The sequence below is a fragment of the Staurois parvus genome, unplaced genomic scaffold, assembly GCF_062004578.1.
Source record: "Staurois parvus isolate SC_StPar_1 unplaced genomic scaffold, SC_StPar_1.0 ptg000436l, whole genome shotgun sequence".
Classification (NCBI taxonomy): Eukaryota; Metazoa; Chordata; class Amphibia; order Anura; family Ranidae; genus Staurois; species Staurois parvus.
In genome coordinates, this window is record NW_028318232.1 from 3,286,168 (window position 1) to 3,308,587 (window position 22,420).

Below are 22,420 nucleotides of genomic sequence, written 5' to 3' on the forward strand. Positions count from 1 at the left end.
ATTCTGGCTATTTGCTATCCATTTTTCACAGTGACTACTATTTAAACTACCTTATTAAGTATGTCTAAAGGTGTCACGTGTTTTGTTTTTATTCCCGAATGAAAGAATATGCATAGATTTATTGTACAGCGAGTTATTACATTAAGTAGGCATACTTGAGGTCCCTGTGCATTGTCCTATAAATAAAAATACCCATACTTACACAAAGGTTCCCTGCAGCAATAAATTGGATATGTTCTTTCACTTTGCAAACTGATGATCTGATTAGTTGATGCACAGCATCTCCACCTTTTTCCTCCAAATTTTTTTTGTTTTACAAAAGGCAAAGTGTTGGGAATTTCTTTAAATGTACGCTTGGGGCACACAACACTTTCATTGTCTTTAAACCTCTGTAAAGTTATCTTGCTGAGGTAGAAATAGTCAAGAAAAAGGCTTGATTTAATGCATTTACAGTTTTTTTCAGAATTATTTTAAGGGGCTTAGATATTCTATGGATACATTAAAATGAATTCAGAGTATAACTACAAAGATACATTGAGGTTAAATAGGTAGATTGGCAAAACGCAGAAACACAGGCATCAATAAATATGTAACTGCTGCTAAATTAATTTGCAGATAAATACACAAAGAGCTTGATCACACCATGTCCATTGAGCTGTGCTGTTCTATGTGCCCTCTTCACACCCTAGATGTTTAGTGGTTTGCACTGTATAAAATGCATCATGGATGCATTTTTACATAGCTTATTTCACCCCATCAGAGCACTGCAATGTGCTTTGGTGCATTGAATGAAATATCATGCCCTATACAAAGCACACCAGCATGCATTTTAGCATGTGAGATGCTGTAAATGAGCCTCAAAATATTTAAAGGATCATTCGCATTTAACTGGTTACATTTTAATTTTTTTGAATACTTGGATTAGATTGGAGGAGATATAATTCTTACAGTGTACCAGAGCATGAAGTATACTTTATATAAGCATGGGTATATGTGATGGCAACTGGCATTATAATCTTGCATGCACATTATAACATTTCTCTATCATTTGATCTGGATAGTTTGAGAGGTAGAACAAAAGTTAAATAGTAGCATTATGAATACTACTATTTTTTTCCCTTGAGGGAATAATTTCACTGAAATCAATAACTAAATTATAAACCAGGTAAAACATTCAACAAATCACAGAGCTGGATTATATGGTGTCACATATATTGTTCAATACAGTTTTAGTGAAAAAAAAACAGGTTGCGCTAAATAAAAAATACATCCAAATAAATATATATATATCAGTTAAACCACATATAAATAATATAATTAAAAGTCCAGAAACAGAAAGTCCAAAGTGAAGTGATGCTTGATAATTGCAGGAGTGTTCAAAACAAATATCACCAAAGTGAATCCACCACCAAAACAGGTTAAATAAACTCACCAGAGCAATATGCTGATCATATTATAAATCAGCATACAGCGCTTGTTGCTCTGGGAGCAATGATCTGCAAATGGTTGAGGCAACACTGGGAGCTTTATATCGAATCTCCAGGGAGCAATACTCTGCAGGACTATATACCATATGGATCCACTTCAAAAGATCCAGCCACCAAATTCTCAGGATAATCAGACTGCCACTTGGGATATAAAGAAGTAAAGACTCATGGTGCAGTATGTACTAAAAACTTCCAATTTAATAAAAATATTGCACTTGCAACAAGTGGTGTCTATGCCGACACTAGCATATAAGGCGGAGCCTTTGGATGTGACGTCAGGACGCTCCCAGGTCAATTGGTATGGCTCATGCGCGGCCAGGCTGGGTTCGCGTTGTGTTTTATACTGATCATGCTGTGTATTCCGGTGTCGGCATAGACACCACTTGTTGTAAGTGCAATATTTTTATTAAATTGGAAGTTTTTTTAAGTACGTACTGCACCATGAGTCTTTACTTCTTTATATGCCGAGTGGCGGTCTGATTATCCTGAGAATTTGGTGGCTGGATTTTTTTAAGTGGATCCATATGGTATATAGTTCTGAAGAGTATTGCTCCCTGGAGATTCGATATAAAGCTCCCAGTGTTGCCTCAACCATTTGCAGATCATTGCTCCCAGAGCAACAAGCGCTGTATGCTGATTTATAATATGATCAGCATATTGCTCTGGTTAGTTTTTTAACCTGTTTTGGTGGAGGATTCACTTTGGAGATATTTGTTTTGAACACTCCTGCAATTATCAAGCATCACTTCACTTTGGACTTTCTGTTTCTGGACTTTTTATTATATTATTTATATGTGGTTTAACTGATATATATATAGATATAGATATATATATATATTTATTTGGATGTATTTTTTATTTAGCGCAACCTGTTTTTTTTTTCACTATTCATGCACCCTATATGTGTTATAGGTTAGGTTCTGCAGCTTATTTATTTGTCTATATATATTTTTTCTGTGGCGCTATTTCAATTACCCTACTCAATACAGTTTTACCATGCATTTTCCCCAGCACCATTGTTACTCTAATAGAGAACCCAAGCACAACTCTATGCACTGTAATAATATGAAAATGTTTGGAAGAGGACACAAATTGTGTGTCACAGTAAAAATAAATACATACAGCAGGTAATAAATAGTTAAATTAATGGGGCAGCACAGTGGCTAAAATGTTAGCACTTCCTGTAGCAATTGTGCACACAGATATGGATGCGAACCTCCATTTTGCCAAAGGCCCTCCATCTTGTATAATTTCTACTCCAAATCAGCTCCCCCCTCCCTCTCTGTTGAGTGACACGTGGTCCCTGTGTGCTGGGTTCAGAAGTGCACAGGACACAGTTGGATGTCCTTCATGGTTGTAAATCCAATTAACTGATACCAGGGTGTCTGACAAACTCTTGCTCTGAAGCTAATTGTAAAGCCATAAACCAATCCTTCACTGGACTTCAAACGCATTCCGAGATAGCCGTAAAACAAACATCACATTTGAAACCCACTTTTCCATATAATTTCGTATCTTAAGCTAGGAAATAATAACAATGAAGCAAAGCATATATTCGGAGAGCTCAGTTTTTCATGCGAGTCGCCTGATATCTTACACCCCTAGTTGAAGTCTACAGGAGAGCAGAGAGCCATGTAGTTCTAGCTGAAATAGTGAGATATGGCATATTTGATGTCGGAACATTCAGGATATAATTCTGCATATTAATCTACTAGTGGCTAGGCTGCTACATGTCCCTATGGAACGTTATTGACCATGATATAAACTGCAAGGGATTTGGTCATAACCTGAGTTCCCCCACCTAAACACCCCTCCCCAAATGAGGCGATTGGTTCTCTGCTCTAAGGAGACACCATGCTGGGTTCCTAGAAAAGAGGTTGTCAGGTTTGGAGAAGTAAGTTAAAGAATTCTCCCTTTTTAACATCAGGAACCAACTTTGGGAGAAAAGGCACCCTTTTGCTCTGACACTTGAAAGCTGCTTAAACCAAGGCTGACGGCAAGTATTCTACCTCTCTAAACTTCTTTCTGTTATCTCTCTGTTGTGGTATTGCTCTTGGTATTTATATATATTTATTGGCTACATCTTTGTCTGTAAATATTTTTATTGCACCCTTTTGACCTTTTTAGTAATAAATCCTATCATCTGAAAAGTGCTGAACTGTTTCTAAAGCTCTTTAATGCAAACTAAGAATCCCTGTCTCTGAAGAGCGCTACTGTGTGTTTTTAACCCTCTATATACATCTGCCTGCGGTGACAGTGTGTATACAGATGATTATTCAAACATCATAGTGTTATTGCTAATATTGGCGAGTTTCCTCCTCCTCTGTACAAAAAGGCAGTGGTGGCAGTGTGAAGGGTTATTTGCGTAATTAACAAGACCCAGTAACAATCGCTCTCAGGCTGCAGGTACATAGATTGTGGTCCATTAGCTGGAAAATATTTGTGCAGGGTGCAGCTGAGCGTGGCATTGTTATGCACGTGACGGCGCGGTTTTAGATTGGCTAGTCCTTCGGTCACGAGTTGGTGAGAAGGGCTGGGGGTTTGACGCCGCGACCGTCACACTTCCGCCTGGCAGTACTAAGGTTGTTGGTTCGAATCCCAGCCAATGCACCAGCTGCCTGGAGTTTGCATGTTCTCCCTGTGCCTGCGTGGGTTTTTTCCGGGTACTCCAGTTTCCTCCCACACTCCAAAGACATGCTGGTAGGTTAATTGGATCCTGTCTAAATTGGCCCTAGTATGTGTATGTATGGATGTGAGTTAGGGACCTGAGATTGTACGCCCCTTGAGGGTTAGGGACTGATGTGAATGTACAATATACCGTATTTTCCGGCGTATAAGGTGACTGGGTGTATAAGACGACCCCCTAATTTTCTACCTAAAACATAGGTTTTGGGCTATACTCGCCGTATAAGACTACCCCCCTTCCGAGGCGACACCATTTAAAAACATCATATTTTTTAATTGAAATGGTTATGACTTACTGGTACTTAAAATCCTTCAAAATCCTCATGTTCATCCTCTGACATCGTAAGTTCATGAATGACCTCATGTGATACATTTGTAAGACAGTCATCATATGGATCAAATTCCAAATCAGATGGTTACCTCTGGATGTGCGGTAATACGGCAGCTTCGGCTACATACAGTATACAGTATATATACAGCCCGCTGGATGTGCAGTAATGTACATACAGTATACTGCGCTGAGCCAAGCTGGCTCAAAACAAATTTCCCCATGACAGATTAATCTGTCAGCCTGCTGGATGTGTGGTATATACAGTATACTGAGCCAAGCTGTTTCAAAACGTACCGGTACGTCCCTACTGTAATCAGCCCACTGGATGCTTGTATGTACGGTACCTGCGGCTACATACAGTATACACTGGGCCAATCACGGCGAGCGATGTATTCTACTAATAAATACGAAGCCTGCTCGGATTGGCTGAGGTTGTGACATCATCAGCCCACCTCTCTGACTCAGCCAATCAGAGCAGGCTTCATATTCATTAGTAGAATACATCGCTCGCCGTGATTGGCCCAGTGTATACTGTATGTAGCCACAGCTACCATACATACACGCATCCAGTGGGCTGATTACAGTAGGGACGTACAGGTACGTTTTGAAACCGCTTGGCTCAGCGCAGTATACTGTATATACCGCACATCCAGCGGGCTGACAGATTAATCTGTCATAGGGACATTTGTTTTGAGCCAGCTTGGCTCAGCACAGTATACTGTATGTACAGTATTACCACACATCCAGCCAGCTTGACCCAAACAAACTCAAGGTTCACATTTTATACCCCGCGTATAAGACGACCCCCATATTTTTAAGTATAAAAAGTAGTTTTATACGCCAGAAAATACTGTATATGTGTAAAGCGCTGCGTAAAATTGATGGCGCTATATAAGTACCTGAAATAAATAAATAAATGAAGAAGAACTTTACTAAATGGTATTTCAATATTGGGTAGGCTTTGTGGCCGGAGTCATTTATTGTATATTTCTGAGACTTTAGTGGGTGGGTTTCCCTGCAGTCCTGTGTATCTCTGTCTCCTTCCATACAACCATAACAAAGATGTCAATTTCTACATTATGAAGAATTCATCTCATGAACCTAATTGCTTTGTTATTTGCTATGGCAGCTAAGAATTCTGGTAGGGATATTTCATAGTGGAGCAACTAAAGATAATAAACCAGTATACAATTGTGCAACTACACAAAACTAAAGAGTCATCTGTAAGTGGAGTTACCATTTTTGTAAAATTTCTTTATTTATATATATATATATATATATATATATATATATATATATATATATATATATATATATATATATATATATATATATGAAAATACAAAAATACATCTTGTATATCTCCCAAGAATACAAAAACAAACGTGCAAACTATGATACACATCATAATCCAAAGCACAAAAAAAGGCATATAAACTTATTACAAAAGTAACTAAATACTAAATGAATATTGAAATTGAAGATATATGCTGCTCTACTATTCAGTAACCTGTCTACATACCCATCTCGGCAAAAATGTTGTATCCTTCAGTTTTCAAATACTTAACCAAATAAAACAAAAAAAATTATGTTACCATTTAACAGGCTAATATTCTGCTTAACTTAGTCTAAAACATAGCGACTAACTTACTGAACCTGAAACAAAGTAAAAGTAATGAACTTGCTAACAGTCACAATAAATTTCAGACATATGACTGTTTTTTGCTGATAACACCCCCATTTCCTGCACAATCCTTTTCTACAAAAGATCTGTATTTGTGGCTCAAAGACTTGGAGGTCTTTGGACTGGGGTTCTTGCACAAGGTAACAGACACTCAGTTGGGATTGATATCGAAAGGTAACTATTTTTAGGGTACATTGTCCTAGAAAATTAATAATGTGCTATTATCTATTTATTAAAGTTTCTTCATCCTATTACAGACTGTGATATGATGTTAAGCATGCAGACTGTTAACTGCTCTCTTTACCTAACTCTGGTTTCTTTTTAATTATAGGAGGAATCGTCAATGTTCTTCCAATTTGGACCCTCCATCCAGCAACAGGCTTCTGTGATGCTAAACATTATGGAGGAATATGACTGGTACATTTTCTCCATCGTCACCACATACTTCCCAGGATACCAAGATTTTGAGAATAAGGTGCGGAGCACCATTGAAAACAGTTTTGTCGGTTGGGAGTTAGAAGAAGTTATCCATTTAGACATGTCCTTAGATGACAATGATTCAAAAATACAAAACCAACTTAAAAAGCTTCAGAGTCCTGTCATCTTGCTGTACTGCACAAAAGAAGAGGCCACTTATATATTTGAAGTGGCCCATTCAGTGGGATTGACGGGCTATGGCTACACATGGATTGTACCCAGTCTGGTGGCTGGAGACACTGACACTGTGCCAGCTGAGTTTCCTACAGGGCTCATCTCAGTGTCCTACGATGAGTGGGACTATGACTTACCTGCTCGAATCAGAGATGGAATAGCTATAATCACAAGTGCAGCTTCTACAATGCTGTCTGAGCACAAATCCATTCCACAGTCCAAGAGCAGCTGCTACAATATCCAAGAGAGCAGACATGATGATGCGCACGTGTTAAATAGGTAGGATATTGATTTTTATTTCAATACTGCTTCTGTTGGTTGGCTCATTTTTAAGACAGTTCTGCTTTGTTTGTAGTATGGATGTAGTGTTGATTATTCCATAGCAGCAAAAAAGTATTAAAAACGTCTCAAGTCAAAAACATGAAATCTACTTGTTGTTATGGTTAACAGTGAAGGAACGTCGATGTGTAAATGTAATGGAGAAACTAAAAACACTAAAAGGATCAGTGGCTCTTGTGGTTATAAGAGTTAGTATATATAGATTTGAAAAACAAAAGACAAAAACAAAGATATATATCAGTAACCCCTAAAATGTATTTTATAATAGATACAAAGACTGGTCTATGTACACTGTTATTGATTGATCTCAACCCGTGATAAAGTACAAGAGCCAATTCTTCAGTCTCACACCAAGTTCTTTAGAATTGTGAAAGGCAAGAAGCTTTTGAGAGGTTTGTAATGTGTCAACCCCTGTTACTAGGCTTTAAATAGATAATTTTTTCTTGTGTGGAGAAAAACATTGCCACACTGCACTACACACCATACCTCCTACAAAGGTGTCAAAATTTCCAGAGGTTTAAATATGCTAAACCCATAACATCAAGCACAGAGGCTAACTGTCAAAAATATCCAACACCTATCTTTATAAATAGATACATTGACCAATCTCCTATCAATACAAATTAGTTCTTATGTAAATATGCAAATGATAATAATGTGTGTAGTGGGAGATTTACAAATCTGAGTACAAGATGAGTAGGTTTTATATGATAATCTCTTATGGGCAGTTCCAGGTTTAATGTGCCCTCTTTAAAGATATTTGTTGCATGCAATCGGTGACCTTCTTCTTCATATGCTAGTTGCCCATCTGTGTTTGGTTCCAGTAATTCGGATTCAGATTCACAGACCAGCAACAGGGGCCTATTTAAATGTTTGCAGTGCCTTAGCACATGTGAATGTTAACATGTGTTACATTGAGGCAGCCTATTGAAATGTGCCAACTGGTGGATGCCCCGACTAGAAAGAATGCATTACTATATCTAGTAATTACAAATAATGCAGATCTGATCGCAGATGTTGAGATAAAGGATAGCTTGGGAACCAGCGATAACAGGGTAATTACATTCAGCATAAATCATGGGAAAATGAGGCACGTGGATAATACAAAAACGCTTAATTTCAAAAGAGCCAACTTTCCTAAACTGAAAATCCAAGATATTAAATGGCACCAAATTCTTGAAACATTGAACACATTGGAAAAATGTGAGTACTTTAGGAACACATAAATAGAATTATTAGCCAGTGTATCTCAATAGGCAACAAAAATAAAACAGGTAAGATTAAACCAGGGTAGCTAAACTTTAGCATAAAAAGTAATATTAAAAGGAAAAAATGGCCTTTAAAAAATATAAGGCAGAGGGATCTTTGACAGAATTCTGACACTACTGCAATAAAAAATGTAAGAACACAATCAGGATGGCTAAGATACACCACTAGAAACACATAGCAGAGAAGAGTAAAACAAATCCCATTATTTAAAGTGGAGTTCCAGTCACATTGTAAAAAAATAAAAATGAGCAACTAAAAAAAATGTAGCTGCTGACTCTTAAAAAAAACAACCACTCGATCCCCCACATCCTGGTTCATCGGCCACCCTGTGTTCCCATGCATCTTCAGAGCCGGGTGCCCACTGCACATGCGTGAGTAGTGCTGCACTTTCTGAATGGTCTCATAGTCTTCTGGGACCTGTCACATGTCCCAGAAGACTATACGAAGGGGGGACAACTTCCGCTTCCGATCACCTAGACCAGGGGTCTCCAAACTGCTGCCCAAGGGCTGGATGAGGCCCTTTGCTAGCCTTTATCTGGCCCTTGGGCACTATTCCTCCCACTGATACAAAACATTGGGACACTATTCCTCCCACTGAAACAAACGTTAAGGCACTATTCCTCCCACTGGTACAAACAATGGGGCACTATTCCTCCCACTGATACCAACGATGGGGCACTACTCTTCCTTCTACTGACTACCAATCCTGAGACCATGTTTATGTTCACTAATGCTGGGCCCAGGACGTTTTTACCTCCACTGGCCACAACTCGGCCCTCTTAAAGTCTGAAGGACAGAAAACTGGCCCTTTGTTTGTTTGAAAAGTTTGGAGACCCCTGGCCTAGGTAATCACAGTGGGAGCAGATACCTGTCAATTTCAGGTACCTGCTCCCCAAAAGTGCCAATCCTTAATGGGGAGCAGGGGACCAGTCATTAAAGCGGAACTTCCCCTTTTGGGTGGAGCTCTGCTTTAAGTATATTAATAGTAAAAAAGCAAGGCCAGAACATATTGGCTCCATAATGGATGACCAAGGGAAGTTGGTTACAAATGACAAGGAAAAGCCAACTGTACTAAGTACATTCTTCTCTTCAGTTTTTACTAAGGAAAAGTAGGGTTATAGTAGTCAAAATTGCATTATTAGTAACGCACCAGATAATGCACCTTTGTGGCTTACAGAAGATGGTGCCCAAAATAGACTTGAAAAGCTTAACGCAAATAACTTACCAGGACCAGATGGCTTACAGCTGAGAGTCCTCAAAGAACTCAGATTATTGCCAGGCCATTATTTCTAATTTGTATTCCTAATTCCTAATTTTTATGGCCAGCATGCTAACAGGAATAGTACTAGCTGATTGGCGAAGAGCCATCGCGGTACCAATATTTAAAAAAGGGCAGAGATACAGTCCTGGAAACTACAGGCCAGTCAGTCTAACATCAATAGTATGTAAACTATTGGAGGAATAATAAGGATACTAAAAATGATAAACAACTGGAGGATAATAAGGGACTATATCCAAGTTTTTGCCGATGAAAACAGCATCATTAATAGTCATCGGCATGGATTTACGAAAAGTTGTGCTTGCCAAACCAACCTGTTAACATTTTATGAGAAAGTGAGCGGCCATCTAGGTTAAAGAAGGGCAGTGGATGTGGTGTACCTGCATTTTGCTAAAGCAATCAATACATTTACCCATAAATGCTTAATTTACAAACTGAGGTCTGTAGGCATGGACCAGAGGGTTTGTAAATGGATAGAAAACTGGTTACAGGGGCATGTCCCAAAGGGTGGTGATTAATAGCATTTATTCAGACAGTCTGGAGTGGTAAGTGGGGTACCCCAGGGCTCCATCCTGGGACCGATTCTTTTTAATTTTTTTCATAAATGATATACAGATTGGTATAAATAGCTCAACCTCAGTTTTTGCTGATGATACAAAGCTAAGTAGGACAATAACATCATAGCAGGATATAGAAACCTTACAAGAAGACCTCAATAAAATTAGTGAGTGGGCAAATACATAGAAAAGGAGGTTTAATGTTGAAAAATGTAAAGTAATATACTTGGAGGCAAAAAAATATGAATGTAGGTTTCATACTGTGGGGAGAACCTCTGGGGGAATCCAGGATGGAAAAGGATCTGGGGGTTATAGTAAATGACAGACTCAGCAATGACATGCAATGCCAAGCTGTAGCAAGCAAAAGTAACAGAATTTTAACATGCATAAAAAAGGGTATTTACTCCAGAGATAAAACAATAATCCTTCCATTTTACAACACTCTGGCTCGACTGCATCTGGAGTATGCCATCCAGTTCTGGTCACCAGTCCTCAGAAAGGATGTGCTAGAACTGGAGAGAGTACAGAGAAGAGCAACAAAGTTAATAAGAGGTCTGGGGGACCTCAGTTACGAGGAAAGGCTACACACATTAAACGTATTCCCCTGAAGAAGAGATGCTTGATAAGACAGCGATTTACTAATACCTCAAGGGTGATTCTACCATAAGGAATAAACTATTCTGTCTCAGGGAGTATAAGAAGACACGGGGCCACTCAATGAAATTGGAGGAGAAGCGGTTCAGCCTCAAACTGTGTAGGGGTTTTTTTTACTGTCAGGGCGGTAAGGATGTGGAACTCACTTCCACAATCAGTGGTGTCAGTGGGAAGTACTGATAGCTTCAAAAAAACTCTAAGATGGGCATCTTAGTAAACACAATATACAGGGATATAGGATATGAGTTTTGACCTGAGCACACACCCACATAGGCTTAACTGGATGATGTATTGTCTTTATTCAACCTCACCTACTATGTCACTATGAAATTAATGGGCTGTCAATGCAGCAAAATGTCTATACTTAGTCATTATATGTCAATACTTTTGTAATGCAAGGCTCGTGAATGGCACAGCAACACATATAAAGTGTAAAGATATGAAGGATAAAACTATAAGTGGGCCTTAAAGGGTAACTCCTCTTTCATGGGAAAAAATAGCAAAAAAAAATATAGCATATACATTTATGACACAAGCCATATTATAATTACAGTAATTGTTATTAAAAATTACATTTCCTTTTTAATCTGCAGAGCTGTAATTTTCTGTAAAATGCAATATAGCAACCTGGAGGCATTCTGTACAAAGATGGTATACAGAGATGTCATTTCCTGCTTGCGTGATTGGCTCACTGATTTTACCAGAGGTCTACACAGCCTTGGCATCCCCTGCACAAAATTTAAATTTTTAGTGAGATACTCCCAAAGTGAAATCAGGTGTAAAGCGATATAGAACCTGTAATTTTCCATATTAAAACCCTGTAAGTGCAGAAGCTGATTGATAATTATAAAGTCAATCCCATTCACATTAATTTTGCACACGGAAACACACAGACAAGCATCTATTTCTTCAGAATAACAAAAGATGGGAATCTGCAACAAAGTTTGAAAAAATCCTTGCCACGTACATAGATCACCCAGAGAGGGAGGTTGTTTTCTCAACAAAAGTGGAGTTACTAATTCACTTATACACTAATATTTCTTAAAGCCCAACTGAGCTTTAAGTTTGAATCAGCCAAACATATTCCAGGTGCATGAAAACAAGAGGCCTGCAAAGTCTGACAGTTTGTTTTCTTTGAAAAGCAGCCCCAGCCTAAGTAGAAAAACCTGTTGCATTGCTGGGGCCTTGCTATTTATGTGGACACCGTGATCTCCCTTTAGAGGTCTGAGATGCCCCCTGTTGAGTCAGAGCTAGAATTCTCCAATCAGCAGAAAAGATAACATTTGTGAATTGCAGAGCTACTGTATAGTTCTAACTCCACACGCAGAGCAAAGGTCCTTCTCTGCAGCATGCTGGCAGGGGACAGACCTCTCTACTTGTTCTGCTTCTAAAAAAATAAATGAACTGTAAAACTTTGTACATTTTTTATTTGATGCATCTGAAATCAGAGCTCTAGGTATGTAATCAGAGCCAATAGGTATACAGCTATTGGTGCCCTAAGTAAAATCCCTCAGGTAGGGTCATCATTTTTACACAGGAAATGTCCTTGTTATTCTTACCTGTCCTAGAATGTTGTGATAATGTGTAGCTAACCTCATATGAACTGATTATTCATATTTATAAAGAAATTGCCAATAGTTATATAGGATAAAGCCACCTCTTTACCTCTGCTACCTATATGCACATGCCTACTGTGCATAATGGGGAATCCTCCTTACCTGGAATACATTTACAGCTATCACAGTACTTGTTCAGTGACTTCTAAAACATGTGACAGGAAACTAGCATTGCAATGGCAACCCACATATGTCTGCCATGACTATATAAGATAGGTTCTAGTTTCAGTTAAAGTAGTTGTAATAAATCTATCAGAAATAAACAAAATAGAAAAAAAATGCTTTCCAGAAATACCAGCATGGTATTGCAGCACCTTGATAAAATGAGCCTTTGCATTGAGCAGGGCAATTATCTAATGCTAATGGTAACTGGGACTGGCAGAATGTGTTTGCTACATTTGTGCAGGTCCATACACATGAACAGATGCATGCAGAAGATAGATTAAAAGCTTTGCAGAAGACCCCAAGCTGTTTTTCTGAAATATTCAAACCATCTATAAAGGTGCCCATAGCCGATACTTAATCAAGATAACTTTCAGTATCTGGAGATCTCAAAAGACTTGAGCTAATGGATCTTGAGATACAGAGGCTGGAACCAGAATGTATTGCAATATGATTAGACATCTACGCTCATTGGAGCCCATTCTGAATATCATTTTTTTTTTTGTCAAAGGGGATGGTCTTTCTGTGACACCCTACTTCTGGCAAACATGTGTAGCCAGCTTGAGTTCTTGGCTGGTTTACACCTGAGATCTCACAGGAAGTGTTCTCAGTGTCTAACTTTGATGTCTATACTTTCTCTTGTCTTTCCCTACTTCTTTTACCTGGCTGGTAGCAGTAGCAGACTGCTGCAGTATTTGTATTCATCATTTATTAAGAGAAGAAATATAGAGTTGTCTGTTTGTTACACGGCCTACCTCAGGATGCCTGCCTGTCCCTGTTAACAGTTCCCAGTGTCTTAAAGGAAAACTGATGCTGAACTTGCTTATAAACTATGAATTGCCTGGCAGTCATGTCTGATCTTCTGGCCTTAGTACATTTTTAAGTTGGCCATAGATAGATCGATATTCGGCTGGTCCATGAATGTCATGCCTGTTCAACACAAGTCAATAGAATACAGTGTCAGAATATGCTGTTAGAATACAATGTCCCAGCGGAGAGCATTCCCCCACCCACCTAGCTTGTGTGGATGGAGGAATCCATTTGTTTTTGTTTTCGTTCAGTACTTGCTGATCACAAAAAAAAGTCTATGACCAGCTTAAAGTGATTGCAAAGGTTTTGATGTAAAAAATAAATAACAAACATGTCATACTTACCTGCTTTGTGCAGTTGTTTTGCACAGAGCACCCTGATCCTCCTCTTCTTGGGTCTCCTGCTGGCGCTTCAGGCCTCTCCCTCCTACTGAGTGTCCGAGGAGCAAGCTGCTTGCTCTGGGGGCACTTGTGCATGCTCGCTCCAGAGTCACCTCTGTGTGTCTATGAGCTCAACCCCACCCCCTCCTTCCCACTGCTGTGTCTCATCCAATGAGGAGGCAGAGGCCCGGGAGAGCTTCTGCTCTCATGCACATGGATCGGGATTGAGCTCAGGTGATTTATAGGGGGGGGGGGGGAGCTGAGGGGGCTGCTGCACACTGAAGGTTTTTTACCATCATGCATAGAATGCATAATGGTAAAAAACCTTCAGGCTGTAGAACTACTTTAAGTCACTGATCTTGTCACTGATCTGAAACATCTATGCAGGCAGTGGACTCTTTATTTGCATACTTGTTCCTGAACCGTGATTCAGAAGGTACTAATTCCATTAAATCAGTATAACAGCCAGGTAACTGCAATGGCAAGGTCCAAATTTTCTCAGCACAGGTTCTTTACAGTTTTGTTTTCTCGCTAATACTGTCACTAGCTTTTGTTGCTATTGGAATATATCTTGCTCTGTTTAGTTTGTCACAGCTGGCATCTTATCTCTGGTCTGTTTCTTTGTTGTCTTGTGCCTAATGTCTCATATGCGGCCTGATCATGCACTCAGTTTTCATGGTCTGGAATGATAATTAAGCTTACACCGGAGTGATATGGGTTACCTTGAGGGTAACGATGGACATCCTATGTAGGAAAGTCTAAGCTATCCCTCATTGAGATGTTTTACACTGTTCGTAAATCTCAGGACAGTGGATATAATCATATACTCATTTTTCCCTGAGAAAGGTAAAAACAAAAGCAAGACAGACTGTGTGGAACAAACAAGTCATATTTATACAGGCCAGATGTATGCCAATGTGTGCAGGCCATGAAAATGGCGTCATCCATAACTCTTCCCATCTATGGTCTCCTTGGCATTGCATTGCTTCTTAACTCAAACTCTTAACATATCATTTGTCCAATCATCTACATATTATTCTTGTCTTTTTTCATATTCTCATACCTTAAAGTGGTTGTCAACCTCAGACATAGAATCTGAAGAAAGCACATATTTCTATAGTGTTTACTTGCCTCTCTCCAAAGCACTAAGTGTCATTTCACTCTGCTGTCTAGTTTCTCTGTTATCTGCATTAGTTACTTCTGAAAAGTTTTCCTAACACTGAGAGAAAAAAGGTGATGGAAGGGGATCTTCAGTACATAGCTTGTGATTGACAGCCTCATTTCTATTACTGTGTGCTTTGTGAAGTGGGGAGAGGGGTTGTCCCTTCCCTTTAATCAGCTCTCAGAGCTCTTGTACAGTGTGTGACAGCAGCTCTCCGCCCCTGCTTTGTGAGTCTGTGAGAAATCCTTCATCTCTGAGTTTTCAAGGATGTACAGGATAAATTGCTGCAGATAAACAGGTACAACATATGTAGGAAGCTTTGTTTCATCTCTCTGTATCAGCTGAGGCCAGTCACTGCACTGGGTATATAATATGTAAGGGTTTACAGCCACTCTATTTTGTTTTATACACAATGTACCTCAGATATTTATTTAGATTTTTGGTTTTATAACTTGGTACTAATGAATGTGCTTTTAAAAAACCTTCTGTTGTGATTGCACACTAGGACAGTCTTTGTTTTTTGGATTTTTCCTTTACAAGTGTATAATTGTTTCTGATAGATCACAAGGCAATGAACCTCACCTGTGTAAAGGGAAGCTCTGGTTTTGATCCCTTCCATGGCTTTGATTTTGTCCTCATCATTATATATTTGTCCTTTTTGTTCTCTTCTCAACTCTTAGAGATTCCAAATTCCAAGTCTATGACTTGAAGTGGCGTAATCACAAATACACCAAGCATTACTTTGCAGGAAAGAAATGAGTTCATTTCCACGGTTTGCCTCCAGTTTCGCATCAGTGCTTTATTTGTTAAGATAATTTGATTACAAATATCACAAAATATTGTCACAAATAGCCAGCAGCACCGTGAACTGTGATATTACTTCATGTGAAAATTTTGTACTTTATATAAATTGGTTCTTTCAGAAGCTTACAATCACTTAGTGACATATAGGAGTTCCATGGTGCCTGATTGTGCTGCAACCTTCTTTTGTTAGTTATGTGCTTTTCCATAGATGTTCTGCTGCTTGGAACAGATCAATGTTATGACTTATTTAAGATTACTGTTCAGATATTACATTTATTACTGGGATTAACAGAGGTTAAAGTGCACATTCGCTTTTCTGTAATATGTTGATGCACAGGCAAGGCAACATACCTTACTGGTACTCTGGTCCACATGTTAACAAAAAGTGGAATTCAAAAATCACCTTTGAAAAAAGTTTCTGAAACGTGTGGTAAGTAGAGAAATCTGATGCACATCCAAGTCTCTGTACACTGATCAAGTTAATTGATGTTTGATTGTTGTGGAACATGAAGCATATCTGTTCTAATTTCATCATATTGTTCCAGAGGTTCTAGAACCTCCAGGGCCTCGGCGCAAGACATCACAAAGGGCTCCCCTGACCGGAGCCTTTCCCACTGATCCCGGGGTCCTTTACTCCTGTTGCCGGTCACTGTATTCTGTCCCACAGCAGGACCCTTTCTCATGTTTTGCAGCAGATACCCTTTCGGCCATCTTGGAGTGCCCCCATGGTGGGGCACCTCCAGGGCCAGGTCACAAGTGCAACCTTTGAGACCCTGGTAGTTCTGCCACTTGTGTTAGTTTTTTTTTTATTGTTGTAATTTTTTTTTTCATATTTGTGACCATATTATTTATTTATTTACAATTTAATTTTTTATAATTTTTACAATTTTTGGTGAAATATCAGGGGTTTAAACAGACCTCTATTGTTCCACCTTTGAGATAGAGAAAAGAGATTGAGGACATAGCCTTCAAACTCCATCTCCGTAGCCTCAGCAGCACATAATGAATAGAGAGGAATAGCTCTGTGCAGAGCTTTCCATTCATTCACAAACTGAAGCATGGTAAACACAGTTTATTATGCTTCAGTTATGAATGGACAGAGTCAGTGATTGCTACAGGTACCGGACATATTTACCGACCCATTCTCTGCTCTCCATGCTGGGAACATGGCTGGTAAACTGGCAGCTATGTGGGGGGGGGGCAGGGGATCACACAGGGGCCTGGGGGCAGCAGGACCTGAATAGAAGGGGCAGGGGCAGCATATAGAGGAGCCAATTGCAAATACATTTATCCAAATGCACACATTGCTGCAGAATGGCTGTATGTATAGATGGGTGTTGCAGCAATCACTGACTGGAAACCAAAGACATCAAAGTGAAAGTATGTCACCAGCACACCACGGATCTCCAGAAAGGGTCCACCGGGTTGGACTCATTCTGCAGATATGTGGTGTGCTGGTAACATATGTTAACTTTCATATAGTTGAACTGATCCCCTCCATTTGGTAGTCTCATGTACAGTGTCTCCAGTCTATGGTTATCTCCAGAGTCAGGTTTGCAGTTTTAAACAAAACTTATAGTATGTTCATAATGTCTGACCACCTCCTGTAGGATGTCTATAATCTCTGACCATCTTTCGTAGCATGCTAGTAGGTGCTGACAATTTCCATAGAGTTACACTTTCTGAATATTAGGTGCAACCCTTTAGTGATGTCAAGGGCTAACATAGGAGTTTTCCTATATTAAATAAGTTGACCACTACTGTTTTAAAGCAATGTTGTGTCTGTTGCATGAGAACGATCAAGCTTTGGGGGGCCCAATAATGGTACAGCTTTTTTACAGGGACTTGGTCCTAAAGGGTTAGTTTACCTTTGCAAGAAAAACTGCCCATGCAGATAAGGGATATCTGCAGATAAAAACAAACTATGCAGCTTTGGCTAAAGTTGAATAACTCACTTGATATAGATGTAGGCCATTTACCTATGGCATGGCAAAAAAACTCCCAGAGGTGGCATGTCACCATCATGCCTTGTTGCTAGGACATTGCTAAGATGCTCCCCCTCAGCATCACAGGAGCAAGCTCTGTCTCCCATTCCAACCCCCTCACATGCCCTTTCTCTCCCCTGTCGCAGTAGCTCTCTTCAATGAGGAAGATAGTGAACCACGCATGTAGGGATTTTGTTCCTGTGATCGGAGCTGAGCAGTAACAGCTAGCAGTGTCTTAGCAATGTACTAGCAACAAGGCAGGACAGGATGATGTCATTCTTGGAGTTTTTTTGACTGAGCTTCATGGAGTATGTAAATGGCACTGTTTAACTTTGGTCAAAGCTGTTGTTTTTATCTGCAGGTTCCTCCTGCAGGAACCTGTAGACAGTTTAACTGCTTGCCATCAAGCCACTGTAGAAAAATGGCCACAAGTCGGCACCGCTGGGCAAAATCACGTTTTAAAACATCATTTTGCAAAACAGGTAGAGGGCGCGCACGAGGCGCGTGCCCGCCCTACCCGTTCCGCCGATCGCGGCAGCGGGTGTCAATCACCGGGTCCCGGCTGGTCATTACCCGCTGGGTCCCGGCGATTGCCGGCAAACAGTGACACAGAGCACAGCTGCATTGTTTACTGTCAGCTGTCAGCTCCTAACACGCTGATCCTGAGAGTGGAGTTTATCTCTCGGGATCAGCATGTTCCTGTGAAGCACCCCCCCGCCCCATAGTAAAACACTCCCCTCACACAGTTAACCCTTTCATTGCCTAAAAAAGTTAACCCCTTCCTCCCCAGTGCCATTAGTACAGTGTCAGTGTTTTTTTTTGCACTGATCACTGGGGATGTCAGTGACCCCAAGTCAGTTCCCCCCCAGTGTCAAAATGTCCACCGCAGTCCCGCCATAAGTCGCTGATCACTGTCATAAATCGCTGATCACCGCCATAAGTCGCTGATCGCCACCATTATTACTATAAAAAAAAAAGCCCAGTATCTTTCCCGCCATTTGCAGACGCTATAACTTTCACGTGAACCAATTAATTTACACATATTGGGATTTTTTTTAGCAAAAGACAACGCAGAATACATTTTGGTCGAAATTTATGCCGAAATTTGATTTTAAAATTTTTTTACTGGACATGTTTTATAGCAAAAAGTCCAAAATATTGTTTTTTTTCTCAAAATTGTCAACCTTTTTTTTTATAGCGCAAAAAATAAAAAAACTCACAGGCGATCAAATACCACCGAAAGAAAGCTCACTTAGTGGGCGAAAAAAAGGATGTAAATTTAATTTGGGTGCAGTGTTGCATGACTGCGCATTTGTCAGTTAAAGTAACGCATCGATGTAACACAAACCCCTTCTGTAACCGCTTCCTGACCGCCGTATAGCAAAAATACTGCTACAGGATGGCATGGGTGCGCAAAATCACATACAGTCATGGCCGAAATTGTTGGCACCCTTGATATTTCTCCAGGAAATCATGTATTTCTCACGAAACGTATTGCATTAACACATGTTTTGCTATACACATGTTTATTCCCTTTGTGTGTATTGGGACAAAACAAAAAAAGGGAGGAAAGAAAGCAAATTCGACATAATGTCACACAAACCTCCAAAAATGGGCTGGACAAAAGTATTGGCACCCTTTCACAACTGCGGATAAATAAGAATGTTACAAGCATGTGATGCTCCTGTAAACTCACCTGGGGCAAGTAACAGGTGTGGGCAATATAGAAATCACACCTGAAAGCAGATAAAAAGGAGAGACGTTCACTTAACCTTTGCATTGTGTGTCTGTCTGTGCCACACTAAGCATGGACAACAGAAAGAGGAGACGAGAACTGTCTGAGGACCTGAGAACCAAAATTGTGGCAAAATATCAACAATCTCAAGGTTACAAGTCCATCTCCAGAGAACTAGATTTGCCTTTGTCCACAGTGCGCAACATTATCAAGAAGTTTGCAACCCATGGCACTGTAGCTAATCTCCCTGGTCGTGGACGGATGAGGAAAATTGATGAAAGATTGCAACGCAGAATAGTCCGGATGGTGGATAAGCAGCCCCAAACATGTTCCAAAGACATTCAAGCTGTCCTGCAGGCTCAGGGAGCATCAGTGTCAGCGCGAACTATCCGTCGACATTTAAATGAAATGAAACGCTATGGCAGGAGACCCAGGAGGACCCCACTGCTGACACAGAGACATAAAAAAGCAAGACTACAGTTTGCCAAAATGTACTTGAGTAAGCCAAAAGCCTTCTGGGAAAACGTCTTGTGGACAGATGAGACCAAGATAGAGCTTTTCGGTAAAGCACATCATTCTACTGTTTACCGAAAACGGAATGAGGCCTACAAAGAACAAAACACAGTACCTACGGTAAAATATGGTGGAGGTTCAATGATGTTTTGGGGTTGTTTTGCTGCCTCTGGCACTGGGTGCCTTGACTGTGTGCAAGGCATCATGAAATCTGAGGATTACCAAAGGATTTTGGGTCGCACTGTAGGGCCCAGTGTCAGAAAGCTGGGTTTGCGTCCAAGATCCTGGGTCTTCCAGCAGGACAATGACCCCAAACATACGTCAAAAAGCACTCAGAAATGGATGGCAAAGAAGCGCTGGAGAGTTCTGAAGTGGCCAGCAATGAGCCCAGATCTAAATCCCATTGAACACCTGTGGAGAGATCTTAAAATTGCTGTTGGGAAAAGGTGTCCTTCCAATAAGAGAGACCTGGAGCTGTTTGCAAAGGAAGAGTGGTCCAAAATTCCGGGTGAGAGGTGTCAGAAGCTTATTGAAGGTTATAGGAAGCGACTGATTTCAGTTATGTTTTCCAAAGGGTGTGCAACTATTAAGTTAAGGGTGCCAATACTTTTGTCCAGCCCATTTTTGGGGTTTTGTGTGACATTATGTCATATTTGCTTTTCTGCCTCTGTTTTATATTTGTTCCAATACATACAAAGGGAATAAACATGTGTATAGCAAAACATGTGTTAATGCAATACCTTTTTTGTGTGAAATACTTGATTTTCAGGAAAAATATCAAGGGTGCCAACAATTTCGGCCATGACTGTATATATAATACATGATTTGTGCTCCCGTGGTTTTACCCCCCTCCCAGATAGCGTCAGATTGCCCATCAGTACACCAGTCATCACATTTAACCCCTTGATTGCCAGGAGCACGCTCATACACAATAAACCTCCATTATTTATTTATTTCAGGTACTTATATAGCGCTGTCAATTTACTCAGCGCTTTACATATATATTATACATTCACATCAGTCCCTAACCCTCAAGGGGTGTACAATCTAAGGTCCCTAACTCACATTCATACATACACATACTAGGGCCAATTTAGACAGGAGCCAATTTACCCACCAGCATGTCTTTGTGTGGGAGGAAACCAGAGTACCCAGAGGAAACCCACACAGGCACAGGGAGAACATGCAAACTCCAGGCAGGTGGTGCCGTGGTTGGGATTCGAACCGACGACCCTAGTACTGCCAGGCAGAAGTGCTAACCACTTAGCCACTGTGCTGCCCAATTGCTAGTATAGTGTCTGAACAGATCAATATCTTTGATCAGATCAGCACTGTACCAGCGTTCACATTAGTATAGCATCCCCATAAATGCAGTGTTAGCGGGATCAGCCCCGGCACCTGCCAGCACCTGTGTTTAGCCCCTACGCTTACCCCCCCTTCTCCCCCAGCAAGTGCAGTGACAGTAGGTCACTGTCACTTGATACATTGCACACAAAACCGCAGTGTTTGCAGAATCAGGCCTGATCTCTGTTAGCACTTGCCGGTAAATTTTGATGACTCTCATATGCAGCAGAGTGCCAGTACTAGTGCCACACTACCTTTTGGTGAACTGGAGAGTACCAGCGGTCTAGTATATCTTGGTCTTTCACATACCTTCTTGATTTTTGGAGCTGTTTTTCACGGAATATCTGTATGCGTTGATTGTGGATCAAAGCAATTTATATGCACAGCAATTTATCGCCACCAACCCAAATGCAAACCTTGCCAGACCAGTCATATGAAAACTCATTACGGTTTCCGAATTTACATTTTTTGGGGGCCTAGCCCTCAACATGGGCATTACTAAAAAAAATTAATTGCGGTTGTATTGGTCCGCAGACCCGATTCATCATATGCCGTGTTCTCTGCTGCCATGGCCAGTCATAGATATGAGAGTATAATGTGTTTTATGCATTTCAACGACAATACACTCTGTCATCCTCGGGGTGACCCTGAATTTGACCGGCTTCACAAAATTCAGCCCCTCGCAAATCAACTTAACCAAAAATTTGCAGATGTCTATACTCCCCAGCAAAAAATATGCGTTGATGAGTCCCTGATTCATTTTTCTGGCCTCCTTGCATTCAAACAATTTCTCCCCAGCAAGTGTGCCAGATATGGGGTCAAGAACTAGAAGACCTGTGAGAGGACAACAGGCTATAATTATAAGTTTCGGATTTATGAGGGAATAGATAGTCACGTGGAGTCCCTGGGATACCCAGACTACATGGGGAGCAGTGACAAGATAGTTTAGGACTTGGCGTCATTCTTTTTCCAT

General features: G+C 40.3%; 1 protein-coding gene across 1 annotated transcript in view; it reads left to right on the forward strand.

The window, feature by feature from the left end:
• GRIN2B (glutamate ionotropic receptor NMDA type subunit 2B) overlaps positions 1 to 22,420 on the forward strand; it is a 942,931-nt gene that overhangs the window by 479,867 nt on the left and 440,644 nt on the right. Inside the window, exon 4 of the mRNA XM_089687695.1 lies at positions 6,519 to 7,117. Coding sequence (XP_089543821.1) covers positions 6,519 to 7,117 — 599 coding nt within the window. The remainder of the gene's footprint in view (positions 1 to 6,518; positions 7,118 to 22,420) is intronic.